Here is a 19917-nt window from a genome sequence, read left to right on the forward strand (position 1 = left end):
TTGAGTTTAAGGGTCATTATGTTGGAAAACTGCTTTGCAGCCCAGTTTCTTGCAGTTATGGGCATCATGCTCTGCTTCAAAATGTCACAATGCATGTTGGAATTTAGCTCCCCAGTGTTGGCAGCACTCTTGTAGCTCCTGTAGACCTTGATGCTACCACCACCTTGCTTAACTGTGAGCTCACCATGTTTAGCTGGTGCCACACCATCTCAAACAAGTCAAACAGGTTTATCCTGATCTCATCAGACCACAGCACATGGTTCTAGTAGTCCATGATCATACTGCTTGTCTTCAGTAAACTGTTCACAGGCTTTCTTGTGCATCAGCTTCAGAAGAGGCTCCCTTTTAAGACAGTGCCATGCAGACAGAGTTGATGCAGTGTGCATGCAGTGTATGGTCTGAGCACTGCAGGCTGACCTCCCACTTCTTTAAGCTCTGCAGCAATGCTGGCAGCACTTTTGCGTCTTGTTTTTTAAAGCCAACCTCAGGTTATTTCAGTGAATACATGAACTTAACCCTGTGAAAGGTCTCTTCTGAGTGGAGCCCATACTAGAAAGCTGCTGTATGATCGTGACCTTTGTGCTCTATCTCTGTTTTAGGGTGTTAGCAAACTTCTTATATTCTAGACCATCTTTGTGGAGAGCAACGATTCTGTTTCTCACATCCTCAGAGAGTTCTTTGCCATGAGTTGCCATGCTGAAAGTCCAGCGCCCAGTATAAGAGAATTGTACCCAAAACACCAAATTTAACACACCTGCTCCCTTTTACACCCGAGACTTTGTAACACTAACAAGTCACATTACATTCAAGGAAAGAAAAAATGGCTAATTGGGCATTTTCACTTAGCAGTTGGCTGACATTACCAGTTGTTTAGACATTAATGGTTATGTGTTGCTGTTGTCATTTTAAGGGCACAGACAATTTACACTGTTATTCAAGCTGCACACTGATTACTTTACATTGTATCAAAGTGTCATATCTTCAGTGTTGTCCCATAAAAAATATATAATAAAATATTTACAAAAGTGAGTGGTGTACTTACTTTTGTGATATACTGTGTATGTAGATTACAGACTTGGGCAGAGGCCCAACAGTAGCAGCTTGCCAACATGGTGGTGGTATATATGAGTTGTTTTTATGTGTTATGCTGGCACAGTGGATCAGACACAGCAGTGCTGCTGGAGTTTTTAAACATCTTAGTGTTGATGCTGGACTTTTTGGATTTTTCAGACTATAAGACGCACTTAAAATCGTTTCATTTTCCCAAAAATTGTCAGTGCACCTTTTTTTTTTATAAATGTGCCTCATGTATAAATTTTACCAGTCAGGTTGTAAGGAGCTGTTGTAAAGACTCGTTGCTGAAGTCCAGCGTTATACAGGAGTTTCAGTTTAGTTCTCCTGCTGTATTAGCATTAGCTGCAAACCCGGGCTAGCACTGCTGGAGCAGCATTTGTATTACCTGCTAACCACGCTGAGCGCTAACTCTTTGGCTGTTCAGAGGTGAGTATTATCGGCCTGTAGCCTGCTGCTAATCCCGACTAGCACTGATGGAGTAGCATTAGCATCAGAGGTGAGTATATTAGACTGGAGCCTGCGCGTTTACCGTATTAAAATAAGCTACGTGTGACGGACCGCTAGCCAATAACGCACTGGCTTGCCAAACACTCAGGGTTCCTCAGTGTAGTTCTGTCGGGTGGCATTAGCAATAGTGGTTAGCTGCTAATGCTAATGCTCCAGCTTTAGTAGAAATCTGTAAATCTTAGCTAACTGTAAATAAACAGAAGCACGTTACTCACCCAAATAAACAGTTCTGAAGGGAGAAATTTGTGTAGATTTACATACAGCTCTTATTTGACTCATTGACACCCCTGTTCCTTCTACTAGTTACAAGTATTTCATACTTGTAATATGAAAATAGACCAGAAAATAGACATTTATTAATAGTGCGCCCTATAATCCGGTTTTCGCCCTTTATAGTGCGAAAAATAGGGTATATAATGGAGTTTATCCAACAGTAAAGTGGCTGCTACCTTTACACAGGGATATAAAAACTTGACCTGTATGAATACCCAATAGTAGCATTTTCATTTACACGCAATCATACTCGTAATCAGTCTAGTCAGGTTTAAATGCTGCTCATCCCAGAGTGGATGTGCAGCTCACACACTGTTCTGGGGGTTAAATTTGATCAAATAAAGAGAAGTAATCTGATTTGAGCACTGATTTGTCTAACAGCACATCAGGCAGTAGAATGCTGGTGTGCATGTGTTTGTGTGTAGAGGATATTGGATCAGTTTCCCTGCTGGAGCACGGGGCTGTGTTTACACTGGCTCATTATTTATTAATGCCTCCGTCTTGTATTGATTATCTCCTCCGGTTCGGCTAATGAGCGCTGCATACTTTACCTTTACAGAGCCCCGCTGTACAGCCGCCAATTAGACGCTGCCCTGTTATCTCAGCCATAATTACCCCTGTCCTCTCCACTCTGCCCTGCGTACCGAGCTCACACACACACACACACACTGCTGAACCCGCGCTCAGACAGCAGCGTCAGATTAGAAATCTGATCACTGAATCTGACATGAGCACTCATTCCACTCGAGTGAGCAGAGCATCATCACTTCCTTTGACGTCATCTTCAGCACAGACAGCTGCTTTGTCGTAGATTTGCAGTAATAATAGGCATGCATGCGTTTATTAGTTAATAATAGACCCGTATTTGACGTTGTTTCATAAGAAATTACTCCAAAAAATGGTTTAAAACTGTCTGTTTCAGCAGTTACCAGAGTGTCTATCAATAATTAACTCGAGAGGATATTGGAAAAAAATAGATGTAAATCAAATAGACGTAGTCAGATGTCAGTAAGTGTGTGTTTATTTGGGTTTATTCTAATGCTATGTACAGGTAATTACAGGTAGATACTCTCACTAATAACTGACTTCGTGTAACAGTTAGGGGTGTCACGATTCTCTAAATCCTCGATTCGATTTTATTTCCAATTTAAGGGTCGCGATTCGATTCCTTTTTTTTTACAGCAGAGAGGCCTATGCCAGTTTTAGATTAGACTATGATCAGTCATTGGTTTAGTCAAGTCAAGTCAAGTCAAGAGGCTTTTATTGTCATTACATCTGAGTACAGGTACACAGTGTGATGAAATTACGTTCCTCCGGAACCATGGTGCAACATAGAACCACAAGCAATAGACAACATAAAGTGCAGGAGTGACGACAGTGCAACATAAAATTATAACACTAAATAACAATAAATACAATAAATACAAAAGACGAGACAATTTAAAGACAGGACAGTGCAGTACCGATACGGAATAATAAAGTGTATAGTGGGGATAAGGTGCAGAGATGTGTGACATACTGTAACATATAGAACATATATAATCACAGCAGTTACTGAGGTAGAGTTTATAGTTCTTAAGAGTGCAGCAAATAAAGTCATGTCAGCCTCTGTGTGCTGACTGGGTGTGTGTGTGGGTGAAGTTCAGTTCTTTGTGAGTGTAAAGGGGGGGGGAGGGTGTACAGTTTAGTTTTGTGTAAAGGGGGGGGGGTGTACAGTTTAGTTTTGTGCGAGTGTGTTGGGTGAGTGGTGGGTGGGGTGGGGGTTCAGTTCTGTCTCTGTGCGTTGAGAAGTCTGACTGCCTGGTGGATGAAGCTGTTGCAGAGTCTAGTAGTGGAGGCTCGGATGCTCCTGTATCTTCTGCCGGACGGCATCAGAGCGAAGAGTCCGTGTGAGGGATAGGTGGGGTCGTCCACAATGCTGGTGGCTTTGCGGATGCAGCGTGTGGTGTAGATCTCGGTGATTGAGGGAAGAGAGACTCCGATGATTTTCTCAGCTGTCCGCACTATCCGCTGTAGGGTCTTGCGGTCTGAGGTGTTGCAATTCCCAAACCAGACGGTAATGCAGGTGCTCAGGATGCTTTCTACAGTCCCTCTGTAGAACATGGTGAGGATGGGGGGTGGGAGATGTGCTTTCCTCAGTCTCCGCAGGAAGTAGAGGCGCTGCTGGGCTTTCTTGGTTATGGAGCTGGTGTTGAGGGACCAGGTGAGGTTCTCTGCAATGTGAACACCGAGGAACTTGGTGTTATCCACAATTTCCACAGCAGAGCCGTTGATGTTCAGCGGGTGGTGGACACCTGGAGCTCTCCTGAAGTCAACAACCATCTCCTTGGTTTTATCCACGTTAAGAGATAGGTTGTTGGTTCTGCACCAGTCCGTCAGCCACTGCACCTCCTCTCTGTATGCTGACTCGTCGTTCTTGCTGATGAGGCCAACTACAGTTGTGTCATCAGCGAACTTGATGATGTGGTTTGAGCTGTACTTTGCAGTACAGTCATGAATTCATCAAATTTACAATATCTTATTTCAAAAGGTGGGCTTGATATAAGTGATGCAAAGTGATACAAGCAATCTGTAATACACCACATTAGGCACTAATGGTCAAATAAAAAAAAATCATTAAGATATATATGTAATGCCATCTAGTGGCTTTTTTGGGAGCAGCAGTGTGCACTATTAAAACAGCAATCTGCAACATAAAATAAATAATAAAAAAAAATACAGGAACAGTCATGTACAAAATAATAGATAATAAACAATTAGAGCCTTAACAAACTGAACTCTATCCTACTATAACAGTTAAACATGAACAAAAGACTAAGACTTTTTCTGTCCCTGGGAATGACAAGTTTTTTTTCTTTAACAAAGATATATTATTAATTTTATCTGAGAGAAAGATGCTCATTAAGGTACCAAAACTATTAACATATTTGAGGCTAGACAAAACAACTGTTATTGTGATATTTTCAAGTTTTTCTTTAAGAAGATAAGAATGTCCACATTCTCTGGAGAAAGGGCTGCTGTTTCACAGTGACCGCGGCGTCGGCTACAGTGTGCTGCGCCATTTGCGGGAGGGATCATCGATCCTCTTTTTGAATTCGATGCTCGAGACCATGACATAATTTAGATCTATTTTTATTAAATATCGAAATCGTGACACCCCTAGTAATAGTGTATAGCAATTATTATAAACCAAAATAATTACAGCTAGACACTCACACTGACCACTGATTTTATGTTTTAGTTTGATCTAATGTTATATAGAGTTAGTTACTTTAATCAGTGAGGATGTCTGCTAGTAATTAACTATATAAGACATTTACCTGCAGAACTTTATTTGGGTTTATTCTTATGTTATATGGAGTTAATTACAGGTAGACCCTCTCACTGACCACTAATTTTATGTTTATTTGAGTTTGTCCTAATGTTATATAGAGTTAGTTATTTTGGTTAGAGAGGGTGTCTGCTATTAATTAATATAATATGACATTTACTTGCATAACTTTGAGTTTATTCTGTAGTTATTTTGGTTAGAGAGGGTGTCTTCATATCATTTATGCTATAAAACATCATAATTAATTCAAAAATAATTCTGCAGGTAATGTAATATAGAGTTAATTGCAAGTAGAGACTCTCACTGACCACTTATTTTATGTTTAATTTAGTTTGATCTAAAGTTATATAGAGTTAGGTACTTTAGTCAGTGAGGATGTGTGCTATTAATTCATTCTATAAGACATTTACATGCTGAACTTTATATGGGTTTATTCTTATGTTATATGGAGTTAATTACAGGTAGACACTCTCACTGACCACTAATTTTAGGTTTGTTTGAGTTCGTCCTAATGTTATATAGAGTTAATTATTTTGGTTAGAGAGGCTGTCTACATATAATGTATTCTATATATCATTGCCTGCATAATTATTTTTGAATCAATTCTAATGTTATATAGAGTTAATTGCAAGTAGACAGTCTCACTGACCACTGATTTAATGTTGTTGTTTTTTAGTTTGATCTAATGTTATATAGAGTTAGTTACTTAAGTCAGTGAGGATGTGTGCTATTAATTAACTCTCTGTTTGGGTTTATTTTAATGTTATATAGAGTTAATTACAGGTAGACACTCTCACTGACCACTAACTTTATTTTTGTTTGTGTGGGTTTATTCTAATGTTATATAGAGTTAATTACAGGTAGACACTTTCACTGATCACTGACTTTATTAATGTTTATTTGGGTTTATTCTAATAATATATAGACGTAATTGAATGTAGGCACTTTATTTTAATTGAGGTTTATTTTAATGTTAAAGAGTGTTAATTAAAGCTTGACATTCTCACTGACTTTGTTATTGTGTATTTGGGTTTATTCTAATGTTATATACAGTTAATTACAGGTAGACACTCTTACTGACCACTGACTTTTTCATATTTTTTTATATATGATAGTTATAGTTATATAAAGTTCATTAAAGGTAGGTACTCCTAATGACCACTAACCTTATTCATATTTATTTGGGTTTATTCTGATGATATATAGAGTTAATTGAATGTAGGCATTTTATTTTAATTTAGGTTTATATTAATTAAAAATAGGGTTAATTAAAGTTAGACATTATCATTGAGCACTGACTTTATTATTGTGTATTTGGGTTTATTCTAATGTTATATAGAGTTAATTACAGGTAGACAGTCTCACTAATCACTGACTTTATTAATGTTTATTTGATTTTGTTCTGATTTATATAAACATTTAATTACAGTTAAATGTTAAATTAGACTCCAACTGACCACTGACTTTATGTTAATTAGGGTTTATTCTGGGAATACTTGCTGTTCATGAGGGCTGCACAGGATATAGCTGAGCTGACACACTCAAAAAATCATCAGCATGTGTGATTAGTTTATTTGTATTTATTGTAATGTGAGTACAGATGGGTCATATAGTGCAGTATATATTTTACTCCGTGTGCATCGTATCTCCTGTGTGTGTGTGTGTGTGTGTGTGTGTGTGGTTGTGGAGGTGGTGAGATTACTCATGGTTTATGTACGTCATTAATACAGCGTTAGGAAATGAACGTGTTCCTCTCCCGCAGAACGCCGAGGGCTTTAACATGAGCATCCCCATGCCAGGCCACCCGGTGAATTTCTCCGAGGTGACGATGGCGCAGGCCCGGCGAGACGTGGAGCAGTTGGAGGCGCTGATTTCGGCTCATGACGTCGTCTTCCTGCTGATGGACACGCGGGAGAGCCGGTGGCTGCCCACGGTCGTCGCTGCCAGCCAGAGGAAGGTGCTTTCTTTTCCTTTCCTTTTTTTTTATTTCTCCTCTCGTCTCCACAGTATTTACTGGAGTATATGAGCTCATGCATATTAATGAGCAGTACTCAGCACCTGTTGCAGTGTCAGAATGGATCAGAATCAGAACCATAGATTTACATTTACATAAATGCTGCAGAAGTGCTGTTTGGCAAATAATAGGAATAATACAGCTAAATAATTAGTGAACGAATGTGTGAACAATTACATTTTAAATCAGTATGAAACATATTGTAGTAAAGAGGTTGATTAATTGGTGATTGATGGAATCTGGAAGTTAACTTTTGTTTAGAAAGTAAAGAGGTTTGTTCCAGATTTCTCCTTGTAATTACATTTAAACACTATTACCTTTTACATTTAAACTTTATGTTGTATTAATAATAAAAAAAAATGTGTGGAAATTGCTAAAACAAGCAAAACAGTCATTAATTAATTAATGGTCTTTTGCCTGGGGCAGTCCTGATGAGAGCCAGTTTCATCATATTGTTTTTGAAGGTATATGAAAGTGCACTTGAGGATGCTTCCAAAGTTCTTAAAAAGTTTTTATTCATTTTTTTTTTTTAACCATATTTTACAGACTATAATGTGCACTATATTATAGGGTGCACTATCAATATTCAATTATCAATATACTATTTTTTGGTCTTTTTTTATACATAAGGGGCATCAGATTATAAAGCACATTTTATTTAGCGACAATAGTAAGGAACAGAGGTGTCGCCATGTTTCCCTTCCAATTTCAGCAAGTAAACAAAACTGTAATTCTTAAAAAAAACATTTTCTTTTAAAGTCGAACTAGCACTAGATATTAATCTACACAGATGTATCTCCTTGGGTGAGTAAAGTGCTTCCTTTTATTTACAGTAAGCTTAGATTTCCAGTATTTGTTAGCAGCGCTTAGCTCTAGTAAATGCTGCCCGATAGCGCTACACAGAGGAACCCTCAGGATTTTGGTAAGCCAGGGTGATATTAGCTTGCGGTTCTTCCCAAGTAGCTTGTTTTAACATGGTAAACATGCAGACCACAGTCTGATAATACTCACCTCTGAACAGCGAAAGAGCTAGCGCTGCGGTTAGCGGCTAATGCAGGAAGCAAACTGTAGCAAAGTGAGTAGTTCTTGCCATTGTAAGGATTAGAACATTACTCAAATAGAGTTATTCACTGTAGACCAACCAACTCTACCTCTTCACAACTTTACAACTGATGCTCTCAAACACATTAGGAGACAAGAAATTCAAGTAATTAACTCATCGACGATGGATCTTATACTTTGTAGTTGATCAATAAGTGTATACATGTTTTATTGTCCAAAATGCCCATTTCTTCTGCTCTACTGGTGGTGGCAAATTACGTAGCTATGGTTAGCAACCTTACTGAAGCTCAGTGATTACCTGTTAAGCAGAAAAATAGCTAGCTTGTCTGATACCATGGCTACAGTGTTTTGCATGCTATTGTCTATACCTGGCAACCTAGGGTGTGGAAATGGGACTGGGTGGAAGGCGGTGGAGCAGATTTTGAGGCTAAATCTCTTTTACAGAATACTGTGACTTACTTCAGAGTTCAAAATAAGAAAATATATTGACTAAAACTCTGCTGATAAAAGCTGCCAGTGCTAAAACTATTTTCCTTAACCTCTTAACACGCCCGATATATAATATTTAATAACTGGCTGTGTTTATGAATAGTTATTGGTTCAATATAGACACCCAATATGCCATTTTAAAGCTTAGAATCCCTGCTTTTCAGTTATCTAGCCTATTTAGCTGTATCTCCTTTCAGAAAATAAACATTTAGGCGACATATGCCTTGCTTCTGAAAATGATGGAATATTATATTCATATTTGCGTTTTTCGTACATCCATATTTGATCGAATGCGGTCATGTTATACACTGTTCGAGCCATCTGCCCCTCCGGATTACGGAACCGTTTTACTGTAGGATGTTCGGTTCCTGAGTTAGAGCCGAAAGAGCGCATTACAGTGTGTGTTCAGAGTTAAAATATGCTCTGGTTTTGTCCTGTAGTTACCTCAGGTCACTCACCCCCCCCCCCCCCCCCAACACCCACCACCCACGCTTCTCCCACACTCTTACCTTCAAAATGCCTCCAAACTTAAGAGAATCCATCAATCCAGTCTCCTGTAATCCCCATTTATATCCAACCAGTGCTTGAAATAATGTGAGATAGAAAAGAAACTAATCTAAACTTTAACTCCTTATTAAACGCATTTTATTCGACGCTGCGCCGAGTCTGGCACACAGCCAGACAGGGCGGAGCCTACTGAACATGACTGTATGCAAATGAGGTCTGTCAGCCAATCAGATGCCGAGTTCTGCCAGCTGAAAGGGAAGGGGAGGGAGCTGCTCGGCCACAGATAGATTTCCCACTCTGCAGAAAGACTGCTCTTAAAAAGACAGTGCGGATTTCTGTTTGTATATGAGTAGACCACACAAAAACAGCCTTATTAGTGCAAAATGAGTTATAAAAGTGGTAGTTTTTATTCTTATGAAGTTTCCAATCCTTTGGAGAAAGAAAAGACCATTACTGGTTCAAATCACTATAATATCTAACCAGTGAAAGGGAGCAGTTTATAATTTTATATGATGATTGTAAACACATTATAGCAAAATGTAGAGCTGCCAAAACAATTCATCCATATAAATAGTTCATTTTATATGTCTGAAAAAATAAAAATAAAATAGAAAATCTAAAAAAAAAAACGCCTAAAAATTTTCCTGGTTTTTACCATATTTTGGCCATTACATGTTCAATTGAATAATTAAAGTGTCTTAAATGAATTGTGTAAAGGCTTCTAAGTAATATTAATTCATAAAATTGACTCTGAATTATTTAATATTAGAGTGATAAGCCTTCAAATGTGAGTATGCAATCTCAGGTGGAAAATGGTAAAAATAGGCTTGGAGCTTAAGAGGCTAACATCTGATGATACATCCTAATCATGTTATTGTTTCTGCACCTAATATAATCCGTAATGGTTCTTTAAATACATTGGTCACAATGGGTGTACACCTGTAATTAGCTCTATATAACATTAGAATAAACCCAAAGAAATGCAAAGCCCTTGCTCTGTGAGAGTGTCTACCAGTAATCAACTCTAATTAACTCTTGATAACTTTAGCACAGCTTTTAACTGAAAAAGCTAAACATCCCAGGTGACTCTACCTCATAAAGCTGACTGAGAAAATCCAGCCAAGCAGTGCAAAACTGTCTAATCTAAGCAAGAGGTGCTACTTTGAAGAATCTAAAATGTATAAAACATATTCTGGTTTGTTTAAAACTTTTTTGTTTGCTAAACATTTTATTTTTATTGATCTAATACCCTATATAACCTAAATCTGAGTCTCTAATAGAGATTTAGATGGTTCCTGACTTTAGATGTTCACAGTACTCCCTATCCAAGTCATTTTTTATTCAGCATTCATCGTGAAACTCTTGACGTGTAATCAGAATCTGAGAGAAAGGCACACTTCACCTTTTCTGCAGTCTGTGTCCATCAGCCTAAAATTTTAATGAACTTTCTTCACTCTGACCTCTCTGTTGTAACAGCTTATCGTTAATGCTGCTCTGGGATTCGACACCTTCGTGGTAATGAGGCACGGCCTGAAAAAACCCAAAGCCTCGGATACTGCAGCCTCCAGCCCTTCATCAGCCTCTCCATCTCTCTCTGACTCCTCCTCATCCTCCACCACTCCTGCAGTACCGGGTGAGATAAGGAACAACTTGACCCCTGAGTAACCCTTCAGACAACCTCGTCAGTTATTAGGTTTATTATTAAGTCTGCTAATTCATATCACAGGTATTGTGTAGGGAATAATAAACCTTATGGGTATCGCTCTTCAGGCACAGCCAATGAAATTGCAAATTAGCCTTATTTATGACTCCAAGATCCCAGTGGATTCAGACTGAGTGAGGGGCTTAGCGATATGATAAATGTCATGTGTCCTGTTAGTGTTACTAGGTCTCAGGGGAGCATAGGGAGCAGGTGTGTTATACTGGTCACTGAAAGTTCCAACATGGCACCTCATGGCAAAGAACTCTCTGAGGATCTCTGTTTTGCAAATTTGCGTTGTCATATATTTATTAACTGCTTATTAATAGGTTTTAAAGTCTTTCACACCGAATTCATAACGAAGAATAGGCTCCTTTATAAACCATTTGTAAACCCTTTATAAAGGTAGTCTCATTTTAAAGTGGTGCTGAAAAGTGGTTAATTTAATGTTGCGTTTAAACCCTGTTCTCTAGATGTTGCAGTGTTGTAATCTGTGTTCTGATCCTCCTGATTCTTTTCTCATTTTTAAGGAACGTCACTGTTCTCCAACATACCTGGTCACAGACTTGGCTGCTACTTTTGTAACGATGTCGTTGCCCCTGGAGACGTGAGTTCCATATGCTTCCTGCAATTTTCGGTGTTGTTTAGCAGGGCCGTCTGACTGATTGTCTGGTGGATTGGTGTGTGTAGGCACGGCAGAGTGTGTGATTGGCCTTGATTTAAAGGCACATGCTGCTTTTCTCATTAGAGGCCTGTGTTATATTAAGCCTCGTTACTGTAACTGGAACTTTCAATGTTGGTCTGAAATGTTATTTATTATGAGGATAATGCAGCTCTGCAGAAAGCTGGGAATGTTTACCATCTGACCAGCATGAATACCTGAGACATCATAAATGTATATATATATATATATATATATATATATATTTGTTTTATCAGTGTTTTAGTATCATCTTTACTACATGAATCATTGGTGCTGAAATCTCTGATATTTGCAGTCGACCCGGGACCGGACGCTGGACCAGCAGTGTACTGTTAGCCGGCCTGGACTCGCCATGATCGCCGGAGCTCTGGCGGTGGAGATGATGATCTCTATACTCCAGCACCCAGAGGGGTAGGTGCTGCACCATTCCCTGTTTTCTATGCAGTGATACAGTAGGGATGCACTGAAAATTTGGCAAACAAATACAGCCCTGGAAAAAAATTAAGAGACCACTTCTGTTTCTGAATCAGTTTCTTTGATTTTGCTATTTATACGTTTATGTTTAAGTAAAATGAACATTGTTATTTTATTCTATAAACTACGGACAACATTCCTCCCAAATTCCAAATAAAAATATTGTCATTTAGAGCATTTATTTGCAGGAAATTAGAAATGGTTGAAATAACTAAAAAAGATGCAGAGCTTTCAGACCTCAAATAATGCAAATAAACAAGTTCATATTCATAAAGTTTTAAGAGTTCAGAAATCAATATTTGGTGGAACAACCCTGGTTTTTAATCACAGTTTTCATGTGTTTTGGCATGTTCCCCTCCACCAGTCTTACACACTGCTTTTGGATAACTTTATGCCTGCACTCCTGGTGCAAAAATCCAAGCAGTTCAGTTTGGATTGATGGCTTGTGATCATCCATCTTCCTCTTGATTATATTCCAGAGGTTTTCAATTTGGCAAAATCAAAGAAACTCATTATTTTTAAGTGGTCTTATTTTTTTCAGAGCTGTATATTTCAAAGTAAGTAGTTGAAATAAGTGAAAAGCCTGAATCATTTATATCATATATATATAGCAGTGCTAGTTGGGGTTAGGAGCAAGCTACTGATAATTCTCACCTCTAAAGTTTGAAAGAGCTAGCGCTTAGCACGATTAGTGAGTAATGCTAATGCTGCTCGAGCAGTGCTAGTTGGAGTTAGGAGCAGGCTACAGACTGATAATACTCAACTCTGAACAGTGAAAGAACTAGCGCTTAGCACGGTTAGCGGGTAATTCTATTACTGCTCCAGCAGTGCTAGTTGCAGTTAGGAGCAGGCTACAGGCCTGTAATACTCACCTCTGAACGAGGAACTAGCGGTTAGTAGCTAATGCTAATGCTGCTCCGGCCCAGTGCTAACTGGGAACTAAAGTGAAACTCCTGTATAACGCTCATACTTCAGCAGAGTGGCTTTACTGCTCCTTACAACCTGACTTGTAAAATGTATACATAAGAGGCACTGAATTATAAGGCACACTGGCGATTTTTGGGAAAATTAAATGGTTTTAAGTGCACTTTATATTGCAAAAAATACGGTATTGCAATCTGGTGGAAATCTGCTGTATAATGCCAGTTTGAAGCCCTGCCATGCGAGGAAATACCTCTGGCTGCAGGATGTCCTGCTAAACTGTTAGTGTCCCTCGTTTCACTACTAGGGGTGACTGACTGACTGTCGTATGCGATGGCTCCAGAAGCTCTGACTACGAAGCCTCAATACTCAAACCGGACCGTCAGCAGAACCCAAACAGAACCTGAATTTGTTGCAAACGATAGAAGTCTAGGTTCCTCATTGACAACATCACTGCAAACTAAGGTAACATTGGCTGTGTGGCGTACAACCTTAATGGCAGGAAATCCATTGATATGTCTATCCTGCTTCTCTCAGGCCTAGAGGGGGCATCATTAAACTGTCAACTGAGCAAAACCTAAGTTTTCGAGCACATTGTAGAGGCATGTCTAGCAGTCAATAATAAATCTCTCAGCAAGACCTAAAGGTACCTTGGAAAGCTTTTTGTGGGGCAGCGGTGGCAAGACCCAGGGCCCTATCTCCCTCTTCAGGGCGCGATGTGGTGATCATTGCCACCTTTCACAGCACCAAGAGCCTTTTTTTGTGTCTGCTTAGTTTAAATAGCAGAAGCGCTTGTGAATAATATATATATATATATATCAAAGTGAGGTGTGTTCAGGTAAATTTCTTGCGTATTGCTATCTTGGCAACAGAAAACACAGGTGTAACTCTGACTGAAAACAACCTAGACGAACATCAAAAGTCAGAGGTTCATCGCTATCTTGAAAATGCAGGTGCGCCATGCGCACTCAACACGCATACACCCCCCCACCCTTGTTAAACACACACAAGGACAAGCAGCAGTGCAAAAACCCAACTTTTACATCAACAATAAACAGAATACAAAATAAAAAAATATTGCTGTAAACATGCATGTCAGTTCATCTGCTGAGATGCGCCATTAAAATACCAATCTCCCAAAGTCAGAGTGCACCTGGCTCTTAAAGGGAATGGCACGTGACACTCTAACTGGTTTATTACAGGTTACGCCCAGAACAGACCCATGATTACTGATAAGAGGCTTGGACCCCTATCTCTGTAAAGCTGCTTTGTGACAACATTTGTTAAAAAAAAATTGAATTTTATTGATTAATTAAGAGAATTAGTGCATGCCTTTTGCGTGTTTTAAGCTGGACTTTTAAGTGTACTTTTCTCGTCGTTACGATAGCAAAGACACACTTACACACCCTAAATCAAGCTGTCAACTGTGTACTGTGCAGCTTGATTTGGGGTGTGTAAGTGTGTCCTTGCTATCTATATTTTGGCCTTTAGATCGACAAAATAGGGTCACCAGTGATTCATCAGAACATGATGTAACTGTAATTATTTACATAATATATCTGAGACAGAACTTTATGCTTAGTTTTGCATTAGGTATTATTATTATTTGCCAATAAGTGTATGTACTTTGGATTAGGGGTGGTGTCAAAAAAAATTGCTACAGGCTAAAGGGCAACAGTGTGGCGTCCTTTTACTAAAACAAGTACCAAACCAAATAAAAGTGATTTTATCTCTTCTTCATGCACATTTCTCTGTGTATTGTCCTGCTAATGTACCTGCAATGTTCTGGAAGCAAAGCCTGTCTGCGCTGTGTTTACTGTTCTATGGGATGGAATGAATGGACCACTCGCCTATCCAGATCCAACTATCATCTCCCTGCCAGTCTCTTCACATGCATTAGACCATTACAGAGAAAGCCTCGGCGAGAGGCGGATAAAAGGCTTTGGACGAAGCGCAACAAAGGGTGATACGCGAGAATAGAGAGAAACACACAATTATAGGAATTTTGGTACCTCTGCAGAATACTCGCACTTTTTAGTTAAGGAGAGCGGCTAGACTTTCTGCATTCACGAGGCCTGTACAGGACAGGAACTATGACGTCCAAATACTTCTTTTGACACCCTTTCTAATGAATGCATTGTATGAGCTACTTACAGTGCCTTGCAAAAGTATCCATAAAAATTCTTGTTTAAAAGTTTCCCACAAGCCACCTGGGAGACACATCAAACATGTGGAAGAAGGTGCTCTGGTCAGACGAAACCAAAATTGAACTTTTTGGTCACAATGCAAAACATTATGTTTGGCGTAAAAGCAACACAGCTCATCACCCTGAACCCACCATCCACACTATCAAACATGGTGGTGGCAGCATCACGGGTTGGGTCTGCTTTTCTTTAGCAGGGACAGGGAAGATGGTTAAAATTGATGGAAGAATGGATGGAGCCAAATACAGGACCATTCTGGAAGAAAACCTGTTGGAGTCTGCAAAAGACCTGAGACTGGGGCAGGGATTTATTTTCCAACAAGACAATGATCCAAAACATAAATGTTCACAAATAAATGTATCCAGGCGTTAGAATGGCCAAGTCAAAGTCCAGACCTGAATCCAATCGAGAATCTGGAAAAAGAGCTGAAAACTGCTGTTCACAAATAAACGCTCTCCATCCAACCTCCCTGATCTCCAGCTGTTTTGTAAGGAAGAATGAGCAAATATTTCAGTCTCTCGATGTGCAAAACTGACAAAAAAGAGACATACCCCAAGGGACTGTAATCGTAATCACAGCAAAAGGTGGCGCTACAAAGTATTAATACAAGGGGGCCTAAAGAAAGTTTAAAAGATCCAATAGATTTTGTTCCACTACACAATTGTGTCCCACTTGTTGTTGATTCTTCACAAAAAATTACAATTTCATATCTTTGTTTAAAGACTGAAATGTGGCAAAAGGTTGAAAAGTTTAAGGGGGCCAGATAATTTTGCAAGGCACTGTATATCAAGAAAGGTTCTACACATACAGTCCCCTCCAAAAGTATTGAAACAGTGAGGCCAATCCCTTTGTTTCTGCTGTAGACTCAAAACATCTGGGTTTGACATAAAGCAATTAATATTTCAGAGTATTTACACCTGGAACCAGTGTTGGGCACGTTAATATCACCCTGGCTCACTGGAACACTCAGGATTCCTTAGTGTAGAGCTGTTTGGTAGCATTAGCTGCTATCCGCGGCTAGCGCTAGCGGTAAGCCACTAACGCTATAATGCTGCTGAAAATTTAAGCTCACTGTAATATAATACAGGTAATTGACAAATCCTGCACCTAACAGCTGGGGTTATGCATAGGGCTCAGCCAGGATCTACTACTCACTCAACTAACAACAATAGCAAAACCACCACAATCTGATACTGGCTCGACAAGAATCCAGAAGCACAGCCTAACTCTATGTTCATGGTCCATTGCCTCAACTGCCAAGTAACAGACCTACCAAAAAATAACCTATGAACACACAGAATCCCTCCTTAATCTAAGCTCACTTCCTTTAACTATGGCAACAACACACTTACCTAAGCACAATCACACACAATAAATCACATTATAAGTTGCGTGAGCAGAACACAGCAACCACTACCATCCGATACTGGCTCGACAAGAATCCAGAAGCATAGCGAACTATGTTCATGGTCCGTGCCTCAACTGCCAAGTACTCAGACGTCTACAAAACTCATGAGACAAATTATTACAAGAGCAGGACCACACCAATCCCCTTCATCCAAACTCTAACACAAACTTCAGTGCAAGCTCTTCTCAGGGGTCATCAGGCAGGCACCTTCCTTCGTCAGTGTTTCGCTGAATTAGGCCCACGACACCTCCAGAAGGCTCAACAGTGAAGTCTGGCGTCCCAGACCCACCCCCCTCCAAGCCTGCTGTAGAAGCACAAACTCATTCCCTTCCCCACGTAGCCTCAGCCCTTCTGAACCACAACCACTGACTAGATCTTTCAGCTACATCTGACAACTCCTTCACTACAGTCCTTAGCACACGACCTCTAATTCCGAATTCAGACAGCAGTCTTGTGGCAGACTTCGCAACAAAGCCTCTAGTACCTACCTCTACCGGTCTAATATACGCTTGCCACCCACGCTCTCTCACCTCAGCCACCAAGTCTGTATACTTCAGCCTTTTCCTTTCATAAGCTCCATCTACCTCGTCTTCAAACGGAACAGTCAGCTCTATAAAATACACTATCCGCTTACTTTCAGAGTACAACACTACATCCGGCCTCAAGGTTGTAACCAGAATGCACTCTGGGATCTGCAGTTTACTACCTACATCCACTAATAACTTCCAATCTCGTGCATTGGCCCACTTACCAGCAGTTTTCAAGCACTGTGCTGTTTCTCCACTATGCTGCCCCTCACGCACAAACGTGATTACCCTACTGCAACCTACCACGGGCATGTTATTAACTTCTAACCGTTTCTTATCAAGTGCACCTGCAAGAGATCTAAGTACCTGATTATGCCTCCATGTGTAGCGCCCCTGGGATAGACTCACCTTACATGCTGACAAAATGTGCTTCAGCGTGCCACTTCCTGCACATAGCTTACAACTTGGATCCTCACCCACCCACTGAGCAAGGTTTTGTGGCGTTGGCAGAACATCATATGTAGCTCCCAAAAGAAACTTTATACGGCCTGTATCCAATCCCCATAACTCTCGCCAGGTGATTCTCCGCTTCTCTACACTTTCCCATCTCATCCACTGCCCCTGTTTACTCTGCCCTGCTGCTTTTGCCCTCCTTGCTTCCTCCTCCTGCTCACGAATAAACCCTGTAACCATACGCCTTTTCTCAGGTGATGTGGCCTTGCCGAATGCTTTCCAAGAATCACCTAAACCTAATCCTGCCCTCCCATTTTGCACCTGCCCCACAACATCCCTGTGCTCCAGTGCCCTCCTTGCGGCTTGAGTAGCTTCTCGAGCATTCCACTTTCTCCCAGACCTAGTCACTGGTGCTGTTGCTTTAACCAGCCCGTCTTTTGACCCTAACAACTGCATTTCACGTCCTACCTTAGCACATTTGAACTCCTCAACCAAGCTCGTCAACGGCAGTTCCAGCATCCCTCTCCCACACCACGCCACACTACTAAGGCAACGCGGCACCCCCAACCATGTCCTTATAGCCTTGCTCATAACCCTTTCTAACCTCTCAACCTCAGAAATCGGAATATCATAAACTGTAAGTGGCCACCTTAGACGAGGCAACAAACCAAACTGCAGACACCACAATTTCAATTTACCTGGCAGAAAAGACTTATCAATTCTATTAATGGCCTCCACCATTTCTGTCCTCAACCCTTCCACCTGCTCTTTATCATTCAGTGCTGCAGTATACCACCTACCTAAACTCTTAACTGGCTTTTCCAATATAGATGGTATGACTTCTCCCTCCATCATAAACCTTTCTTGTATCAATTTCCCTTTAACGATTGATACACTCCTAGACTTGCTCGGTTTAACTTTCATCCTAGCCAGCCTAAGATTATCATTTAACTTCCCTAGCAGTCGCCGGGTACATGGCACCGTGGTCGTTAATGTTGTCATATCGTCCATAAACGCCCTAACTGGTGGGAGCCGGGTGCCATCATGCAGCCTCTCCCCGCCTACGACCCACTTAGAAGCCCTAATAATCACCTCCATTGCCATCGTAAACGCTAGCGGTGAAATTGTACAACCTGCCATTATACCTATTTCCAGTCGTTGCCAAGATGTGACACACTCCCCTACACTAAAGCAAAACTGTATGTCTTCAAAATAGGCTTTAACTAACCTTGAAATCTCTTCTGGAACCCTAAAAAAATTTAATGCCTTCCACAACAATGCATGCGGTACCGAACCAAAAGCATTAGCCAGATCTAAAAACACCACATGTAGATCCTTTTTCTCGGCTCTTGCTGTTTGAATCTGATGCCAAATCATACTATTATGCTCTATGCAACCAGAAAAACCTGCAATTCCTGCCTTTTGTACAGACGTATCAATTAAATTATTTCTTTTCAGGTACGTTGCTAGTCTACGTGCAACCACACTAAAGAAGATCTTACCCTCCACATTCAACAAGCTTATGGGACGGAACTGATCAATAGCCACAGAATCCTTTTCTTTTGGGATAAGAACACCACCTGCTCTGCGCCACTCCTTTGGAATAATCCCCTTCTTCCACACTATAGCCATTAGTTTCCATAGAAACTTCAAAACATCTGGTGCACTTTTATATAATCTATATGGAACCCCATTTGGCCCTGGGGCAGAACCTGCCTTTGCAGCCTTCACCACCTCCTGAACCTCACTCCACCTAGGGGGGTTAACATCCATTTTCCACTCTATATCACCTAACGGCGGCATGTCTGCTGGTAGGTCCAGGTCGCTAGACCTTTCCTTCTCTGTGTAAACACTCTTAAAGTGCTCCTCCAACTCCCTCTTTCCGACCTTTAGATTTCCTGATTTCTCCTTACTAAACAGACTCTTAACAAACCTAAATGGATCTCTAAAGAACTCTATCCTAGCACGCTCCTTCTTCTTCCTCCTTTTCCTCATAGCCTCTGCTCTCCGCAATTTTACCAACTTACTTCTCAACTCCTCCTGCAATAACTCAATGCCCTCTCTTTCTGCCTCATTCCCCTTCTTCCACTGCTTTCTGAGTAACCTTGATTCCTTAACCAGTTTTTCTATTTCTACCTGCCGCCTTGATTTAACTACATCTCGACACTTTACGTTCCTCTGCACAACACCAAATCTTGCCATTCCATAATCATAAATGACTTTACCTAGCCTGTTCAATTTACTCTCTGCTGTTCCCTTCAAACCCTCAAG

The 19917-nt window shown here is 40.4% G+C and overlaps 1 protein-coding gene across 4 annotated transcripts in view; it reads left to right on the forward strand.

Annotated features, from left to right (window-relative positions):
* atg7 (ATG7 autophagy related 7 homolog (S. cerevisiae)) overlaps nt 1-19917 on the forward strand; it is a 157206-nt gene that overhangs the window by 44706 nt on the left and 92583 nt on the right. For all 4 annotated transcript variants that reach the window (XM_049471600.1, XM_049471602.1, XM_007248300.4 and 1 more), the window contains 4 exons: nt 6948-7142; nt 10734-10890; nt 11487-11563; nt 11955-12070. In XM_049471600.1, coding sequence (XP_049327557.1) covers nt 6948-7142; nt 10734-10890; nt 11487-11563; nt 11955-12070 — 545 coding nt within the window. The remainder of the gene's footprint in view (nt 1-6947; nt 7143-10733; nt 10891-11486; nt 11564-11954; nt 12071-19917) is intronic.

This window comes from Astyanax mexicanus, chromosome 24 (assembly GCF_023375975.1).
Source record: "Astyanax mexicanus isolate ESR-SI-001 chromosome 24, AstMex3_surface, whole genome shotgun sequence".
Taxonomy (NCBI): domain Eukaryota; kingdom Metazoa; phylum Chordata; class Actinopteri; order Characiformes; family Acestrorhamphidae; genus Astyanax; species Astyanax mexicanus.